The 17,623-nt window shown below is 35.8% G+C and overlaps 1 protein-coding gene across 8 annotated transcripts in view; it reads right to left on the minus strand.

The window, feature by feature from the left end:
* DICER1 (dicer 1, ribonuclease III) overlaps positions 1-17,623 on the minus strand; it is a 70,133-nt gene that overhangs the window by 26,910 nt on the left and 25,600 nt on the right. For 5 of the 8 annotated variants that reach the window (XM_035539364.1, XM_035539367.1, XM_035539362.2 and 2 more), the window contains exons 4-14: positions 16,270-16,462; positions 15,206-15,368; positions 14,639-14,769; positions 12,892-13,026; positions 11,857-12,017; positions 10,442-10,610; positions 7,897-8,369; positions 3,646-3,778; positions 1,796-2,038; positions 1,544-1,698; positions 46-178 (exon numbers count right to left, since the gene is read on the minus strand). In XM_035539364.1, the coding sequence (XP_035395257.1) occupies positions 46-178; positions 1,544-1,698; positions 1,796-2,038; positions 3,646-3,778; positions 7,897-8,369; positions 10,442-10,610; positions 11,857-12,017; positions 12,892-13,026; positions 14,639-14,769; positions 15,206-15,368; positions 16,270-16,413 (2,040 nt within the window). In that variant the 5' untranslated portion in view covers positions 16,414-16,462. Of the gene's footprint in view, positions 1-45; positions 179-1,543; positions 1,699-1,795; positions 2,039-3,645; positions 3,779-7,001; positions 8,370-10,441; positions 10,611-11,856; positions 12,018-12,891; positions 13,027-14,638; positions 14,770-15,205; positions 15,369-16,269; positions 16,463-17,623 lie in introns of those variants that run through there. The other 3 variants (XM_035539366.1, XM_035539363.1, XM_050711222.1) reach the window with 2 other exon arrangements.

Genomic DNA, 17,623 nt, shown 5'->3' on the forward strand with positions numbered 1-17,623 from the left:
AACATATTCATTTATTTCCATGCTTTTCCTTCCCCAAATACCTACAACAATTGAAGCTCGAAGAGGTGAGTTGATTGGCAGGTAGAGAGTAGAGTAAAATGTATGATCAGGTAGTTCTCGGGTTTTACACTTGGGAGCTAGGTGTGTAAATGGATCGCTTGGTAATCTAGCGCAGTACCTAAATTGACAAGAGATTTTTCAGATCATCAGAACTTGCAGATTGAAACCTAAAAACATTTCAGTGGATTCTTGCCTTACTGGCGTAAACGCTACATAAGATCATTTCATGATATACTGAGCACTGCAAGGGGACATGCACTAATGTTCAACTAACTGCCAAATAGGAGACCACCTAGGGTTGGTCTCTAGGGTTCACTGGTGTCCTGTTTCTCCACTTTGTCAAGTTTCCCCTCCAAAGGGTAGCCCTTCCTCTGCTGTAGTTATGTCCCCTGCCTCCTAAATAGGCGTCAAAGGCAAACGTGTTGAGGACACGTTCTATACTACCGGGTCAATGAATTGAACTGCATTGGATCTGCTAATGGCCCATGAATAATGACACTCAAAACCAGACGCCAGCTAGCCTTTGAGTCATCTACCACTACACTCTGTGAACCTGACTGCTTTGCCACGTTTTATTTGCCAGGCCATCCCACCCAAATGGTCTACATCTCACAAATATGGCTACTGATGTGCTATGGCAATTCCACTGAAAGCTTTACTTAAGTGAAGTAAATGATGTTCGCTGCTTCTCCCTTGTTCATAGAGTCAAACTTTTCAACACAGAAGACAACAGGGTCGGTTCAAGGGCAAAAACTGCCCTTGATGACACTGTGGGCTATTGCAAACCACCTTTTCTTTACACATCTAGGAACACATTCTATAACGACTTGATCCATATGACTATGGGAAAGTTGAGCAGTTTGTACCTCTCTGGCTCGTCGTCTTTGCCTTTTTGGAAGAGGGTCACAACATTCACCTTTTCCTGTCTCTGAGGACCTTCTCTAACTGCCATGACTTTACAAAGATGGAATCAGCTTGTTCCCTTGGAAGCATATTATCCTGTCTTGTGGAATGGTATTATGTTCAGCTTACTATGTTTTTGTTTTTGAATACAACAACAAAAACAACAGCAACACATTGATCTGGCAAATGTGAATATCAGAATTGGAAGATTTTACTACAGTTTTAACATGCTACTTATCTATTTTTAAATCTAGCTTGGTAAGAGGGGGGGGGAAAAGGACCTCACTATCTAGTTTGAAATTAAGTTTTCAGGACAGCTTTAAATTACAGAATAGTTTTAATTACAAAGGAATCTATTATTACACTTATCATATCAGAGCTAGAACCTCTGTAGGATGAAGAGACAGAAAGCAAACTATCCCTTCGAACCAGCGTGATCGCTTTCTTTCGAAGAGAAGACCCTGTTCAACATTCCCAAGAGGAAATACGTACAATGCCCCAGCCTATGCTCCCATGTTCCAAGACAAACTTACGAGCTTTTTATTCACAGACAAAAAGTAAAAGTGAACATGCCTCCTACCTATTTATGTGTCCAATTGCAGTGTTAATAGTAACTCTTGGACTGTTCTCATCTGGCCTCAACACATAGGGTGGAAATACATCATCATCATCAACAATGGGTTCAGTTTCGGTTTCACCAGCATCAACAGATTTTGAGCATTTGTTTCTCAGGATCTTAACATTTTAAGAACACAGTATGATGAGAGATGTTTCCTTTAAAACATACTATGATAAATTTAACAAAAACAGGCACATTCCTCTGGCCACATACCTTCTCAATTGCTTTGTATGTCTTAAGATCTTCTTCAAAACTTTTAATTTTGTCTGTATCTGCTAACATTATGTAATTGGAAATTGGTGCTCTAGCTCTTCCTTTTGACTGCACATAGGAACGGTATTCTGTGGGCAAATCAAAACGCACCACCAAGTTGCATTTTGGTATGTCAACACCCTCTTCTACAATACTAGTAGCAATAAGTAGGTTGGTCTCATGTGCTCGAAATTTTCTAAGAACCTGCAAAAGTAATGAAGATGAATTTGAGAGATTAATCTGACACTTGACTGCATCACCCATTTCCTCAAAAGCTAGTACAATCAAGGAGAACTGATCAGACATTCGTAAAATTTGTCTAAGTATGCAGATATAAAGCTACTATAAAAAGTACTTTCAGAAACACAGCAAGACCATTTTGTAAGAATAGTCAGACTTCTAGGAATTATATCTGATATATATCTGAAATTATGCAAGTCTAATGAGATGCTGCAGCCACTAGCAACAGAAGAACCCACCTATTTTTATTTATTTATTTATTTTTAAATAGAGCATAACAAAATGCTGCCTTCAGGAGAGCATTTTTTTTTCAATCAACTATTTCTAAGGTTGAAACATCCTCTTTGGGGGCAAAAAAGTCTCATTCTAGAGTTGGTACTTCTCATATTTATACTGTTTAGTAAACATTAAGGATTTTATTTTTTTTTGAGGTGGATAAAAGAAGGGTCAGAAGAAGCATAAAAAATATTTTCCAGAACATTAGCAGTTGTGCTGTTATATTAGAAATTCTAGAAAAGAAACATTTTTAAAAACCTAAAAAGTAAAATATACAGATTGTACCATGTTAATAAAGAAAGAAGATCCCCCCCCCCAAATGAAAAGTTTATGTTTTAAGTTTGTTATTGAATAGGTGCCAACAACATTCACTGATTTCACGTTTTTGTACACGTGGCATATGATCAGCTAACCTTCATTAGTAGATTAAACCCATACTAGTTTATGACATTTTTAAAGGCTTTATGTTCTGGATGACAGATGTGTCTTTTTGCACCCCTTTCATGCATGTAAGTTTATTCTTATATAAATGTGTGTATGTGTGTTTGTTTTTAATCAGATTTATTAGGCACGATTAGCTTAATTACTTTTATAAGACGACATTTTTTCTTTTAAATACATTCACTATTCAACTCCTGATCTACTACACTTCAGTTTTACTACATTAAGTTCTTTTTTTATTTTTTTTTACCGTGCATTTAAGTTAGCGTTCTTTATTTAACATTATTTTCTGCTCACCATATAAAAGTCCAAATTTATACAAGTACACAATGATTTCAGAAGGATACCAGATGACAATATCATCACAAAAGCTAGAAAGTTGATAACCCAGCTGGGGTATGGGGGAGGAATGCATTTGTCTTCAAAATACTTTACATGCATATGAGTTCTAAATCATGGAGTTCTATATTTATGTAACTTAGAGATTTACAAAACTCACTTTTAGCAAAAATAAACATAAATGCAACTTAATAATTGTTAAAAATGCCAGGAACCTTGACTTTCTGTACAGTATTACTGTACCACTATTAACCCAATGGAGAACAATTAGATGACTGATGAACTCACAAGACAGGAGCATAATTTTACATGAAGTTTTAATTTGTTTGTACAATGTGACATAGCAATTTATCTAAACATCTGTTATTTTTACGAAAAACATCTGTATTTCAAATTAGTATGCATATTTGTTAAACCATAGGTATTCCCTGAACTTCCAGTGACTGTGCCCAGACTCAGTTAAAAAAAAAAGTTCTGAAGGTACTGCTAGTTTCAATTATTTTTCTTGAAGTTACCTCTTCCTGTTTTCTGAATTCTACTTCCATCTGCTTGTTACGAGGCTGATTCTTGCCAATGCCATGTCCAGTTATAAAATTGCTACTGATGTAAGCCAGTTCTGGATCTTGTTTACCAGCTTCTTTTATCAACCTAAAAATATTACATGTGTTTTTAGAAGTCACACAAACCAAAAAAATGGAAGACAATCTTTTGTTTACAATAACTATGTTAAATAAAAGTGGAAACATGAAAATTACGCATCTTGCTAGCACATAAGCTAGCCTTAGATTTCTTTAAAAAGACTAATCTCTAGTGAAAACCTCTACAATGATAGTAAGACAGACCACGTACAAAGCATGCGACTGCATGCATCACATACATTTTAGACTTATCATGGTAAAACCTGTTGTTAAAAAACAGGTATTTTCAAACCAAACTACTACTCTAAAGCTTCCTGTTGTTACTAAACCCTATTCATGACATTTTAGTGAATTTCTTTTTCTGTAAACGACTAACTGTAGCAGAAAGACCTTTAACTGCTCCCTCAAAAAGTGTGTTTCCTCAACATAAGGTGTTCATTCAGTTTATTCCCCTACATCTTTCTTTAGCTTACAAAAGCAGAAAAGGCTGACTAAGGCAATGCTTTGATTTCACAGACAAGCTAGAAGATTGCTTGTATAAATAAAGTACTGAATCTAGAATGAGGCATTTGTGGATTTAAGAGCATAATTACCTTGTGTAATCAAAGTAATTGCTTATGCTGTAGCATCCTTAGTTGATCTGTTTTCAGTATGGACAGAATCTGTGATTTCTCAACCATAGCAGACTTATGAGCAGCAGAGCCAATAAAATCAAGGGGTCATATACAAAAAGTTACACCTCTTGCATCTCTCACTAGAGCCGTCCCAGTACCAGTTTTCTCATAACACATCCATCTGTCCGTCACCTGGTCCTCATGTGTAAGGACAACCTGCCTTCATACACCTCCAACAGAAATCCAAATTCCCCTCATTTACATCTTGAGGAGTTCTGCCTCACAGAAGAGACTGGATGTTGTGCTAGCCTGTGACATACCTAGCACATGCCCAGCTAGCTGCTGTCAAACCAAATAGAAAATAGCAGTTCTCCTGCTCTCTCCCCGCCACTGGAATACTGCTCAAGTCACCGGTTTCAATGAAGCTTATGTGAACATAAAGCACTTTGGAGGCTTCCTTCCTTTGTACTTTGTTCAAACTGGAATGGTCAGGGAGAATAAGCAAGAAAATGGAAAAGCAGCAAATAGTTTGGTATCCTTATAGAAACAGACAGCACAAGGACATGGGTGTGTTAGAATGAGTCCAGAGGAGGGCCACAAAGATGGTCAAGGGGTTGGAGCATCTCTCCTACGAAGACAGGCTGAAGGAGTTGGGGTTGTTCAGCCTGGAGAAGAGAAGGCTCTGGGGAGAACTTTCAGTGTTCTCCCAGTACCTAAAGGGGGCTACAGGAGAGCTGAGGAAGGACTCATTGTCAGGTAGTGCAGTGATAGGACAAGGGGGAATGGCTTTAAACTAAAAGAGGGAAGGTTTAGATTAGGTATTAGGAAGAAATTCTTCACTCAGAAGGTGGTGAGGCAATAGCAAAGGTTGCCTAGAGAAGCTGTGGATGCCCCATCCCTGGAGGTGTTCGAGGCCAGGCTGGACGGGGCATGGGGTATGGCAGGGGATTGGAATTAGATGATCTTTAAGGTCCCTTTTCAACCCAAACCATTCTGTGATTCGCTTGTGCTAGAGCAAATGCTGTGTTAGCTGAACAGATTCCCATTTCTATATGCAGCCTAGGCTCTAGAGAGAGGCATTCTAAGAAATTAAGAGTTATAATGGGAACAAAGCCTTATTTTTGTTTTATTTCTCCATGTGCCATTTCTGCCAGGCTGTATAGCTTCAATTTGACCATCTATCTAGTAAGCATTCCAAACATTCCTACTGTGTCTCACTCATTACAGAAATGGACAAAAATTAAAAGCAACTGAATAAACATGTCACTGTGCACAGCTTTGGAAAGTTCTTGAGAAACATTTAAGACTTTAACATTGTGGTCAAAAAAGAAAATTAAGTAGTGATAGCTAGTAGGTATTGTTTTCCAAACAGACCCAAATTTCTGCTTTCAGAGCCTTCTCTAGGGAAGTTGTGAGGCACTGCAGTGAAAACAGATGGACATGGGGCCTTAAAAAGTGATTTCAGGTTCCTCTAAGCTCCATTTCAGATCAGGAATGAACTGTATAGACCAAACAAAACAGTAAATGAGCCACTTCATCAGTTGTGTATAGTAATAACCAAAAAACAAAGTTGTTTGGGGGCAGGAGATGGATTGGTTTTGTTTGCTTTTGTTTTTCCCCAGTCTCTAGTCTGTAGCATTTACAACATGAGCAGTGGCTGCTGCTAAAGATCTCTAAAAAAAGATTAGCCCTAATTACTGTGTCAGAGGAAAATCCTACCCCTTTCTACCACAAAGTCAAACACAGGCTACAAGTGTTGCCCTTCCTCATTCATCATGAACTACGGACTTCATAAAACAGGATTACAGTCTTGAAGTTTTACTGTGGGATAGATTTTTAAAAAAATAACGATACTACTACTACTTTAAGTTAGTTCTGATCCATACTGGATTACTGGAAGCTTGGGTGATTTTAATATAGTAATTCAAAAGTTTCTGACTTCCTTATTCAGGAAACAGTATTTCTACCTCTATGTACAGAATCAACGAGGCCCTTGAACTAAATCCTCTCAGTTTAAGTGAGCCTACACTAAGATTCTCCATGGGAGACCTCCAGGCTCCTGTCAATCAGCTCAAGGGTGCTGATCTTCCAGGAATTTTGAGATCAGGTGTACATGAGGTACAGGACCATTTTGAAATTATGTTAGGTAGCTTTCAAAAGTGGATAAAAAGATGCATACAGTTTGATTTTTTGCTGCCCATAGCCTATACCAAAAGGGGCTTAAAGCTTAAAGATGGCAGAAATCGGTTACCTATTGGATCTAGATATCATTCTCTGTTGGTTTCAATAGTAGTTAGCATATAGTATAGTACATAAGTCACAGTCTACAAGAACAGACAGCAGAAAAAAAGTATTTCAGCCTCATTCATAATTTACAAGAAAAATAAAATTTCACATTTCCATTCACTCCCTGTAGGGTAGTGAAACACTAACTTCAACTCAACAAAAAAAAAGTTATCAGGATCTATTAAAGTTATTTCTTCAAGAGTTAATAACAGAACACGTTCATTTCACTGAATGGCTTAATTTGCATTATATAGCATATTTATGTAAACATATTTCAGAGTGCAGAAAAGCAAACAAAAAAGATGAAGTTCACAAAAAACACATAGGCAAGTCTGCAGATCAAAGACTATATTATGTATTACAAACTATTCAGTCAGGCAAAAGGTAACAACAGAAGGGTCAGATTCAGAGGTATCCAGAACTCAATAAACAGATTCCACAGGACATTTAGCACACTATTAAAAAACCTACCTCCCCTCCCCACCAAAATCAAGATGTAAATAAATCAGATGTCACTCAGTTTGTGGCAAATGGCATTTAAGAATTTTAAATGTTATGTATAATTATCATGGATCACATTCAGGAATTAGAACTGATAAGGAACGAGAGTACTGCAAAGTGTATCTTGGCAAATATTCCAGGGTTCATATTTTTCTTATTGCATACTGTAAGAAAGTACTTAGTGTTTTACTGAATAGGTGTTTTTATAAACACCAACTGTTAAAGTAGTACTGGTAAATCTTACAATATATTTGTGTAAGGGCAAATTTGATTTCTGCAGACTGAATCATATAATAATGTGATTTAGTAAGGTAATGGTAAAATTTCCAGAACTATTGCACTCAGTAGGCTAAAGGAATTTCCAGCATCCACTGCAAATATAAATTAAAAGACTGATTAGTACAAGTCAGTATATGTCTATTTTACAGTTAAGGTACAGTGTTTCACCTTCTAAACAAATCAAATTACAAACCCAGATCCAAAATGAGCCCTTTACTATAATTTTCAAAAACATTTGGCCCTTCCCATCCACCCCATATACACATAACCTGATTTTTTTTTGTTATTCCTTCTTTACATAGATCCAGTATTGTCTCCTAAACCAACTTTAAATGGAGTTCTGAAAATACAAGATATACAATATCCTACATATTCACAATACTAACATCCATGTGCTGGCAGCTGAGTGTGTTTTTTTAATTATTTTTTTTAAATAAAGAAGATTTACCTATTTAGAACAACTGCTGTGTATCTTCTTTCCACAAAAATAATTCCACATAAAATATTAGTAAAAGGAGATGGGAAATTAGTCTCTGGCTTCTCTTTTTCCTCAATTTCTTCATCCTCATCATCATCTTCAGAATCACTCCAGGACACATAATTATCCTGATTCCTATTGTTATACCATTCAACGCTTTCAAACTGCTGCCGTTCATATGGTTTATATTTGCGCAAGATTTCAAGCAGCTTTATTACTTTTGGGGTTACAAATTTCAGGTCAAGTGAGGCAGGTGAGAAGTGCTCTTCACAGAGTGCATGTATTTTCCTTAGGAAAGTGTCTGTAAACAATAAAAATTTCCTGTGCAGCTCCTCTTGTTCATGTTTGATATACTTCTGTAGCTCTCTCACCATCATCCCAGCTACCTTATCTGCACACCAGGGTCCCAGAACAACCAACACAGCTCGACAGTCTGACAATATCTACAACAAATGAATTCAAATATCAGTTTAAAGAATACATTCATGAATTATTCATGTAAGACTGGGATCTTGTTTCTCATATGGCACAATCTTTGTAAGGATTATTATACCTATTCTAATACAAAAATATTTAAAATTGGCTTCTGTCATTTAGACAACCTTGGGAACTTTGGTTCTAAGTCACAACTAAACTTTCAAATTCTGACATTTCTGAACCTCAAAAATAGTTTAAACACTATTTTGCAATTTGGTGAAATTGTTATTTGAAATTTACCTTAAGATAATTATGTTAAAAAGGAGAATACTTCTTGAGACACCTCAATAAACAAAGCAGAAAGAATTATCCCTTATGTTTAACATTGAACTAATAACAAAGTAAATGCTTTAGTAGGCATTTTTCTTTTTTTATTTGTTAGTGATACTTCCTAAGCTTTCAAAAATATCTGAGCAGAAAGTTGCATTAGGTTAATCTTACTGTCTCACCTCTCAAAGGAAAAAATTAGGGGTATGTACATGGGGGCCCAATAGGACAAACAGAGGGAACTACACACTACTCAGAGAAAAAAGCATAGACTCTTAAGTACCATCAACATCTTATGTGATGGCAAGGCTATTCCTCCCACAGAGTCAAGTGATCAAACACTAAACAAAGAAATACAGAAATGAGTTACAAACAATACTAATGATCTACATGTCCGATTAGAACAGAAGCATCTCAAAATAGTCAGGATATTAGTTTTCAGTTGTCCTCATCCTTAATCCCTCTTCCTTAATTCTGTGAAGAAATATAGAGCAAGATTTCTTTACACTATCTTCCCTAACATTTGTTAGCTGTGGGACCTGAAGGCATTTTTTTTTCTAAACAAATTGTAACTACATACAGAGACTTGATTCTCCCCACAACCAAGACAAAAAGACATCACAGGTGGAAAACATTTCTTTTTCTTAATATGGGTGCCTCCATCTTCTTGTAGAGCTACTGGATCAGCAAACAAGCACAGAGGGCTACATGCATCAGAAGCATAGCAGTTAATCCACTCCTCTGGACTATGAAAATCCTTAGGATCACACCCAGCTGCCAGTATTCCCTATTTATTTTACCCTATTGCATTTTAAGTTTAGCACAGAAGTAACCAGGACTTCCTCTTCTCATGCAATTGTGACAGACTGAAAAGTAGAAATATAGCCTGCCTTACTTATCATCCTTCTCTCTGGTGCAAATAATCTTTTTTTTCTGTACAGTGCCAGAGTGCTGGTTTTCTAGAAATGTTTAAGGAAACTCTCTTCAGCCCAAAGTATTCCAGAAATACGATTGCCGAGTTCCTCATAGATTGCTATAGAAACACAACTCGCTTCTAACTTCTTGTTAAATAAAGAGACTTAAGTACTTACATAGTTGTACCTCAGGAGGCAATTTCAAAGCCCAAACCCCAAAGGAAAAAAAGGGTGCTTCGACCTCAGACCTAAAGTGTGACAGGTCCCTGCTCAATAGATGCTCACCATGCCTTCTGTATTCTACTCTGCCATCCTGCATGACAACACATGGGCAAACACGTAGAAAGGTATGGGCAAGCTTCAGGCTGAAATTCCATTCCACTAATTCAACATTGTTCTAAAATAAATTGTGGAAATTGTAGGGCTATGGTTGGAATTTTTGCCTCTACTCTTACTTTATCATCTTGTAATACAACTACACGCAGCTTTTCCTAATATTCCCTGAGGCATTATTTCCTCTTCTGTACTGAATTATTCAAAGGTCATTGGAGATCATAAAGATGTCAAATTCTTGACTTCAGAAATCAGGGTGCAGAATATTTTTCTGCCTTAAGCTAATTCGAATACAAGATTCTCAAACCAGATGAAGTTCTGATCTAGGAATTGATGATTGACATTTAAGCCCCAATCATTACCTGCACTGGAATACAAAAATAAGAAGTCTTTTTGCTTAGATACGCTAGGCTGACTTAGGAAGTTTCAGTTAGCTTAGAAAGTTTCAGTAACATATACTGCAAAGAAAAACAGTAATATGATTTCAATTCCCATTTTTTTTTCCGCACATGTTATGTCCTTACCTGTTTTGAAATTAATGTAGAATCTCTTTCCTTTGAATGCACAGATATGTTGCAGTCATTTAGAAAATGAAGCGCTTCATCCAATTCCTTTAATAATCTTCCATACAACCCACTTTTGTCAGTATATGGTCCACAGTCTACAACAATCTCACACGGCTGAGAAGTATATCTTAATTGAGGGCAAAGATCAAGTTATTTCAGCCTGTTAAGGTTACATGGCAAATAGCAAGGGCAATATGTAGTATAGTCAAGTACATTTCTCCACCATGAATGAATAGAGTTACACAGTTAAATATATAAAAAAAAGTAGAATTAAACAAAGTAAAAAGTAAAAAAACCACCACCACAAATACTAAACTACCGTGTTCTAAAATAGTATTCTTTCTCATATACTTCCTAAAAAAGAGGTTAATATCACTATCTACACTTCAAATATCAGAAAATTTATGGCAGAGCAAATTGATTCTACTTGATCACCATCTTCACTTCTAGTATTCCAAAGTGTACTCTTTTGATATGCCAAACAAATAAAATACACGTAACATAGATTTAGGTCTGTATATGCAGTTACACAAGTAAAGTATTTATTCTTCTTGAATGTCACAACTACAAGTGAGAAATTCGTAAAAGCAAATGGTTCACATCGGCTCAGAAAAAATACATTCAAGAAAAACAAACAAAAACACAAAGCAACTGTTCCAGAACATCTTTTTGATGTTATCTGAAACTCAGTTCATACAAAACAGTACAGCTGATGCAAGAAAATGTGTAATTTATTAATTGTTTCATATTAGTCTTCCTCCACAGCAGTCACATTATCACTACCTTTATTTAAAAAAAGAAAATTCACAGCATTTTATAGCATGTAAAAAACAGTGGAAAACACTTGCTATACTATTCCAGTAGTGTTTTTACTGCTTCCTTTTACTGCTTATCTCCCTCTGGCTTTCATTACCATCTGAACCCAGAGTAGTCATTTAGAACAACAAAAAAAAATCCATGCAACTTCTCTGGCATCTTGGACTATGGATGTTGCAACGTTTTTCTAAATGAAATAGCAACATTACAGCATACGCTGAACATAAACCAGCTACTCCAAACATAAGACAGTGAGTTTTACAACAAAAAATATTATGGTATGATTTTTGTCTTTTTTTTTTCCCCAATGTAAAATGTCTGAATATTAAAGTGAAGCATTCTTCATACTTAACCTTAAGGAAAGATGTACTTCAACACTGGTTACTCAAAAAGCAATTTTATGTTTATCTTCCTGTCCATAACCCATATGGACGTAATGGCACCAGATACACACACTTTCCTTAATGTTTCACCTAGGAAACAACTCTACTGATTTATTCCTTATTAAATGAAAATGCAGTTGTGAATTAAACTGCTATAACTGTACAACAACATACCTGTCTAAGACCACCAAATCAGTTGCAGTTTCAGCATTGCTCTTTAGTATTTTCTCCAGTTTCTGGATCTTCTCCTCTAACTCAGCAGGATCACATTTCCCATTTAAAATGGAAGCTGTTAATCCCAGGATTCGAGGACATGATGGGTAATTCTCACAGATCTGTAAATTAAACCAGAATGAAATACCTTCAGACAGTTGTTTCCACCATTCTGCAAGCCTGCTAACAAACTACTAGGCAAGAAGCTTAATAGGAAATTAGTATTTGAATAGCGAGTATTGGACAGGGAAACAAACACCCAATAGATATTTTCTACTCTATTGCCTGGAATTTAACCTAGAGAACTAAAGAACATTTAACAGCAATCACATTTAAAGATAAATATTTACTTGGTGGAAATATATAAAGAAATAGACTGTTAGGATCGCACAGGATATCCTTGCCACATTTACAACAGACACACACATCATAATACTTACACACCATGAAAAAAAAAAGTATTATCTGATAAATAAAGTACACATGGTTTGGTTAAACTTGAAGAAAGATCTGGAAAGACATCTGTTATAAAGGTTAACCATATTATATACACCAAATACCACACAGAGACAGCAATATTCAAAAAAAGCTCTACAAACACATTCAGAAATCAGTAATTTAAAAATAAAGAAACTGATTAGTACAGCCCATTTCCAAACACTCCCCCTCAAATATTTTAATCAATTAATTTAGAAAATGTATTTAATGCCATAAATTCTTTTTTTCTGTTAATGCCAGGTTTTTCTTTAATCACCACTATAAAATATAGTAAACACACTTTTTTCTGTCTCATAACATCAATGAAGTGTTAATTCATTACAGTAAATTTACAATTCCACAACATGCTAAAATACGGTTCCATTGACAAAATGGAACCATAAAATATGGTTCCTCCAGTAGCAAAAGCTGGCTTAAACATTTCCCATTTCTCCAACCCTTCCACCACACTCCTTCTCCTCAACAAAGCATTAAAACGTTCATGAAGGGGAAACTGACCTTCATAATTTCACGGTATGGGTGGTCCTGGATTGCAAGATGGCACTCATCGAACACCAGAAGATTAATATTTGACAGGGATAAATATTCATTTCTCAGAACAGTCAAAGCAACATGACATGTCATAACCAGAACCTAGATAAAAGGGGAAAAAAGTGTTAGTAAAAAAAAAGAAAGTACAAACTGTCTGAGGTCAAAGTGAAATGGAAAAGCTCTTCTGCAGGTCTTGCTAGACAGTATTACCAAATGTGAATGGCATTTATTCATCTACATCCCCATAGTGCATGGGAGAACAAAACATTACGTACTTGAGAAAGTAATCTATCTAAAGGCTTTATACGTATCTCCAGTCACATGCCTAGAAAAACCAAATACAATAAATAAATGATATTAACGCCAGCAAGACTACACAGAACAAATGGCACTGAATTCAGTGTCCCTTATCTGCCCCATCATCATGTCTACAGCAAGAAAAATATTTCTGCATCAACTGATAACCACGTGCTCATGCAGCAAAAATTAATGAAATTGTCATGGAAGTGGTAAAGCCTACAGTGGGATTAATGTCAGCAACAGAAGATCTTTAGAAGGCCAACCTTAAATTCAAAATTATCATTCAGAAGTAAATCTAAACACTTTAAAAATTGCACCTACCCACAATTTAAAGAGGGCATCATTTAGGCATCACAGTTAAGTAAGTTTTAACAACACAGAGGGTTCTGTTAAATCAAAAAACAGAGGTGGGGGGGGTATATATATTTTGTACACAAATTAGACTAGTTCATCTTCTTTCTCAGACTCTGGAGTTCTGAACTCATTACTTGACAACACCTATGCCAATACAAGTACTACAATTAGGCCCTAATAACCAACCCTATTATTGAGTACTGGAGTAATTGGTAAGAAAATTTATCAAATGAGATAACAGAATAATTTTAGCTCTCCTGAAGAGCTTCAAGTTTATTTTAGATTTCTTAAAAAAAAACTCATTTAACTAAAACTGTTGGAGTTAGAAAATAATAAGAGTTCTTCCAAGTAGTGGAGAGAGCTACTGGATAATTCCTTGCTGCTACATTTTCATGCTATAATCAGCAAGAACTGTCCAGAACAGTATCTCAAGTTTCTCAGTTTAGGCTTCATGGATTTTATTAGCAGTAAACACATATTAAGACCGTCTCTTACTTTCAAGACTTAGGTTACAGAAATCAGCATATAATTACAGCATACTAGAGTTGAATTTCTTGATAAAATTACGTACTATTTTTATGCTAACATTGAACCACCTACAAAAATATTACTATATTATTACTAAAGGCAACGATTTTCCATCTGAAAAGAGAACTATACAGGAATCCAAAAAGGGAGAAATAAAAAGCGTGACAAAAAGATAAATGCTCTGATCCCTGATGACCATTCAAATTTTAACATCTTTATTTATTACCTAACATTTATACATATTTTAATGGCATTTAAAGTACAACCTGCACATTAAAAATTTCTTCTGCAATCATCATTATGAACCACAAGGTAGGGAGACTGGAAACAAAGGATTAAAAGGGCAGGTTTTTAAAACAACCTGACTACCTTCTTCATGTGTTTTGCCTTAAAATTGATATACAAATCTCACCAACACGCTAAATTACTTTTAGAACCATTAATGTATAAATGGGAAGAAACTATCGATTCTCACCAAGCCTAACTTATTGTAGACTCTGCTTATATTTGTAGTTTATACTTAATACATTACCTGATGCTTAGAGAATTCCTGACTCCATTTCTCTTTTGTCCATGATTCAGTTACCTCTAAACTTGAATACTCTCCCACTTTAAGATCTGAATGTGTCCTGACAGCTGACACTTGTTGAGCAACTTGATTTGCTTAAAAGAAAAAAGACAAAAAACCCTCAATCACATAAAAATTAATGTATGAAAAAACCCTTAAAATGTTTGCTCTATTACTAGCACCATATTTCACAATGTGATCATTGTTAGGCCAAACCAGGCTGGCTGCATGGCAACTACCTCCATGTAAAACTACAGTAAGGAAACCAGTTGCTAATTAAACTGCACTTTGGATTTTATGCCTTGATTTTAAACCAGAAAACAGGAGATGTCAAAGATAAAAGAGTTTGTATCAAGAGTATGATAGGCAAAAAGTGAAAGGTATCAATCACATTCTTTAGTCAGCTCAATATCCTTACCATTAAGGACTTCATGCAAAAGTTTCTCCCAACTCTGCTTTCACACAACTTCTGTTAAGGAGTATCCCAGTAACATTAGCACATTCGGGAACTTTGTATACTTCTCCTCTTACCTGAGTTGACCAAGAACACAGTTCTTCTTCCATTTTTGTTGAAATCTCCCCTGATCTGATAGGACAGCTCTTTAGTGAGTAGTACTGCAATAAAAGTCTTCCCTGAGCCAGTGTTTAAACAGACTATTGTATTATGATCCAAAGCTGCTTCAAGCAGTTCAACCTAGGTTTAAAAATAATATTATTTACAGCAATGCAGTGAAAAGGCTGACAAAAAACAACACAAGTGGTAAATAAACTACAGACAGATCAGTATTACCTCTTAGAGCTCTTTCTCCCAGTGCCACAGAATTAAGTGTTCTTTAACAATGTAGCCCCTCATTAGTGACACGGTCTTGCTTCTAAAACTAAATTCCTCTAGTATCATAATTTATTCATGTTCTAAATAGCTTTCTAACTATAGTTTTTTAAGAGATGATTATGTTACTAGACATACTGTCCGAAACAACAAGCTAGTGCTTTTAAATCTAATTATATACATCAATTCAGTCAAATATGCAAGTATGTTGTTAGCTCACCGTGATATAACTTTTCCAGTAATACTAGCCAAATGCTAGCTTTCAGGCACCTCTGCAGGGCACAAAGAGAACAAACTCCAGAAATCAGAAATAGCTTTCTGTAGCAAACTGAAAATCAGAGTGCGCTGACAGCATTTCTGACATTACTGAAGTGTTTTGACACATACGTGAATCAAAATCTGTATTTATTATGTAGAAGACAGAAGGAGACATGACTCTATGCATATAATCACGGTGCACAATGTCGTATTTATTGTATCTGCCCCTAAAAGCATCTTGCAGAAAGCAGAGCAAGAGAATATTCAGCTTAAAAGTTTGGTTTATTAGAGCAAACTGAGAAGCAGGAATGGGGATTATTATAAAAGTAGAATGCAGCCAAGGTAAGGAAACACAGACACAACTAGCTCCCAACAGGTGGAGCTATAAGGGACACATTCCTAGGCTGTGTCCAACACTACTTTCTCCAGTTGCTCTAGTTCTTTTTCTATTAATGCATTTAATTTTACTAATATATTAATGTCAGAAAAAAAGTATTATCACTAGTACCTGATATTTTCTTGGCGTGTAAATGTTATCATGAATTGCTTCTTGTTGCCATGGTAGTCCAAAAAAAGGACCCATTGGGGAGGAAGCAGGGGTCATGAGCTGCAGTCCCGCCATGCTGAGGGATTGCAAAGCAGGGCTTTTCATTCATTCATCCAGTGTTTCTTTCATTGCATTTTTGTTCCAGCACAGCCTACTATGAGAAGAAAGAGAAACAGTATTAGATATAGTCACAATATAAAGCAAAAACAAAACAAAATCTAAGAAAATAATACAACTACTCAAATTTTACTTCCAGTAAGCACCAAGTCTTATTACTTTCGGCAGAATATTTCAATTTCAAACTTAGAGACTCTTTCACTTAAAGATGCGTATTTATCAAAGTACCAAAGAAATTCAAAAGGAGCTGCACTTTACAGGGCAAAGTTCATTCTAGCCATTTGGACTTGTACACTTCTGAATGAAGTTCCATTTGTGTTCTGGTGACCCCCCTTTTAAAGTTTCTTGATTAACAAAGAAATAAAGCTGTTCTAGCTGTGCTTCATGAAAGAAAATAACTAGATTTTCAAGATCACAGGTACTAAATAAGTCTATGACATTTTCCATTTTTCTTCCCATGCAGTAAGTCCTATAACCAGTCAAAGCTTTACATACACATACATGCATGCAACAGGGACTTCATTTTAATCAGAACGAAAATGAAAGAGCTTCAAAAGAACCTCTGTTTTCAAATAAACCGCTAACTTAACCAGAATCTGTTGAAGAGCTGACAGAAATTTAACAAGTGATTGCTAATGACGCTGATAAGAACTAACGGAGAACGGGTCCCCTGTCAGGTTAACCATAAGTTTCCAGAAAGAAACTCTAACGAATAGACAAACCATTCACAATTCGATGACAATTATGCACCAGAAAATACTTCCCTACTAAAGGGAAAGACCTCATCACTGAGGGCTTTTAGAAATGTTTGATAGGAACGATCAAGGTATAAATCAATCCCACCTTTCCCAAGGAGACTGAATAGACAAGGCATGAAGATATACCACAGCGATATTTGCTATAATACAAACATACTGCATCAACTCTGATGAACTTTTTTTAAACACTTCCCCCCACCTCCAAAGCAGATACATATCCTATTCAACTAAATGTTTTCAATAGCTGGTTTTCCTCGACATTTCCAGATGCTTCGTATTCATTTTATGCCTTTCTTTTTTTTTTTTTTGAGACTGATGCTAAAACTAACCATGGCTTCAAATTGAAGACTTCAAATTGAAGACTTAAAGAAAAAGCTAACTAACATCCTATTTTAATACCCTATTGTACAGAAATGTGCTTGCTATTCTGTAGAACAGGA

Source organism: Cygnus atratus, chromosome 5 (genome assembly GCF_013377495.2).
Source record: "Cygnus atratus isolate AKBS03 ecotype Queensland, Australia chromosome 5, CAtr_DNAZoo_HiC_assembly, whole genome shotgun sequence".
Lineage (NCBI taxonomy): Eukaryota > Metazoa > Chordata > Aves > Anseriformes > Anatidae > Cygnus > Cygnus atratus.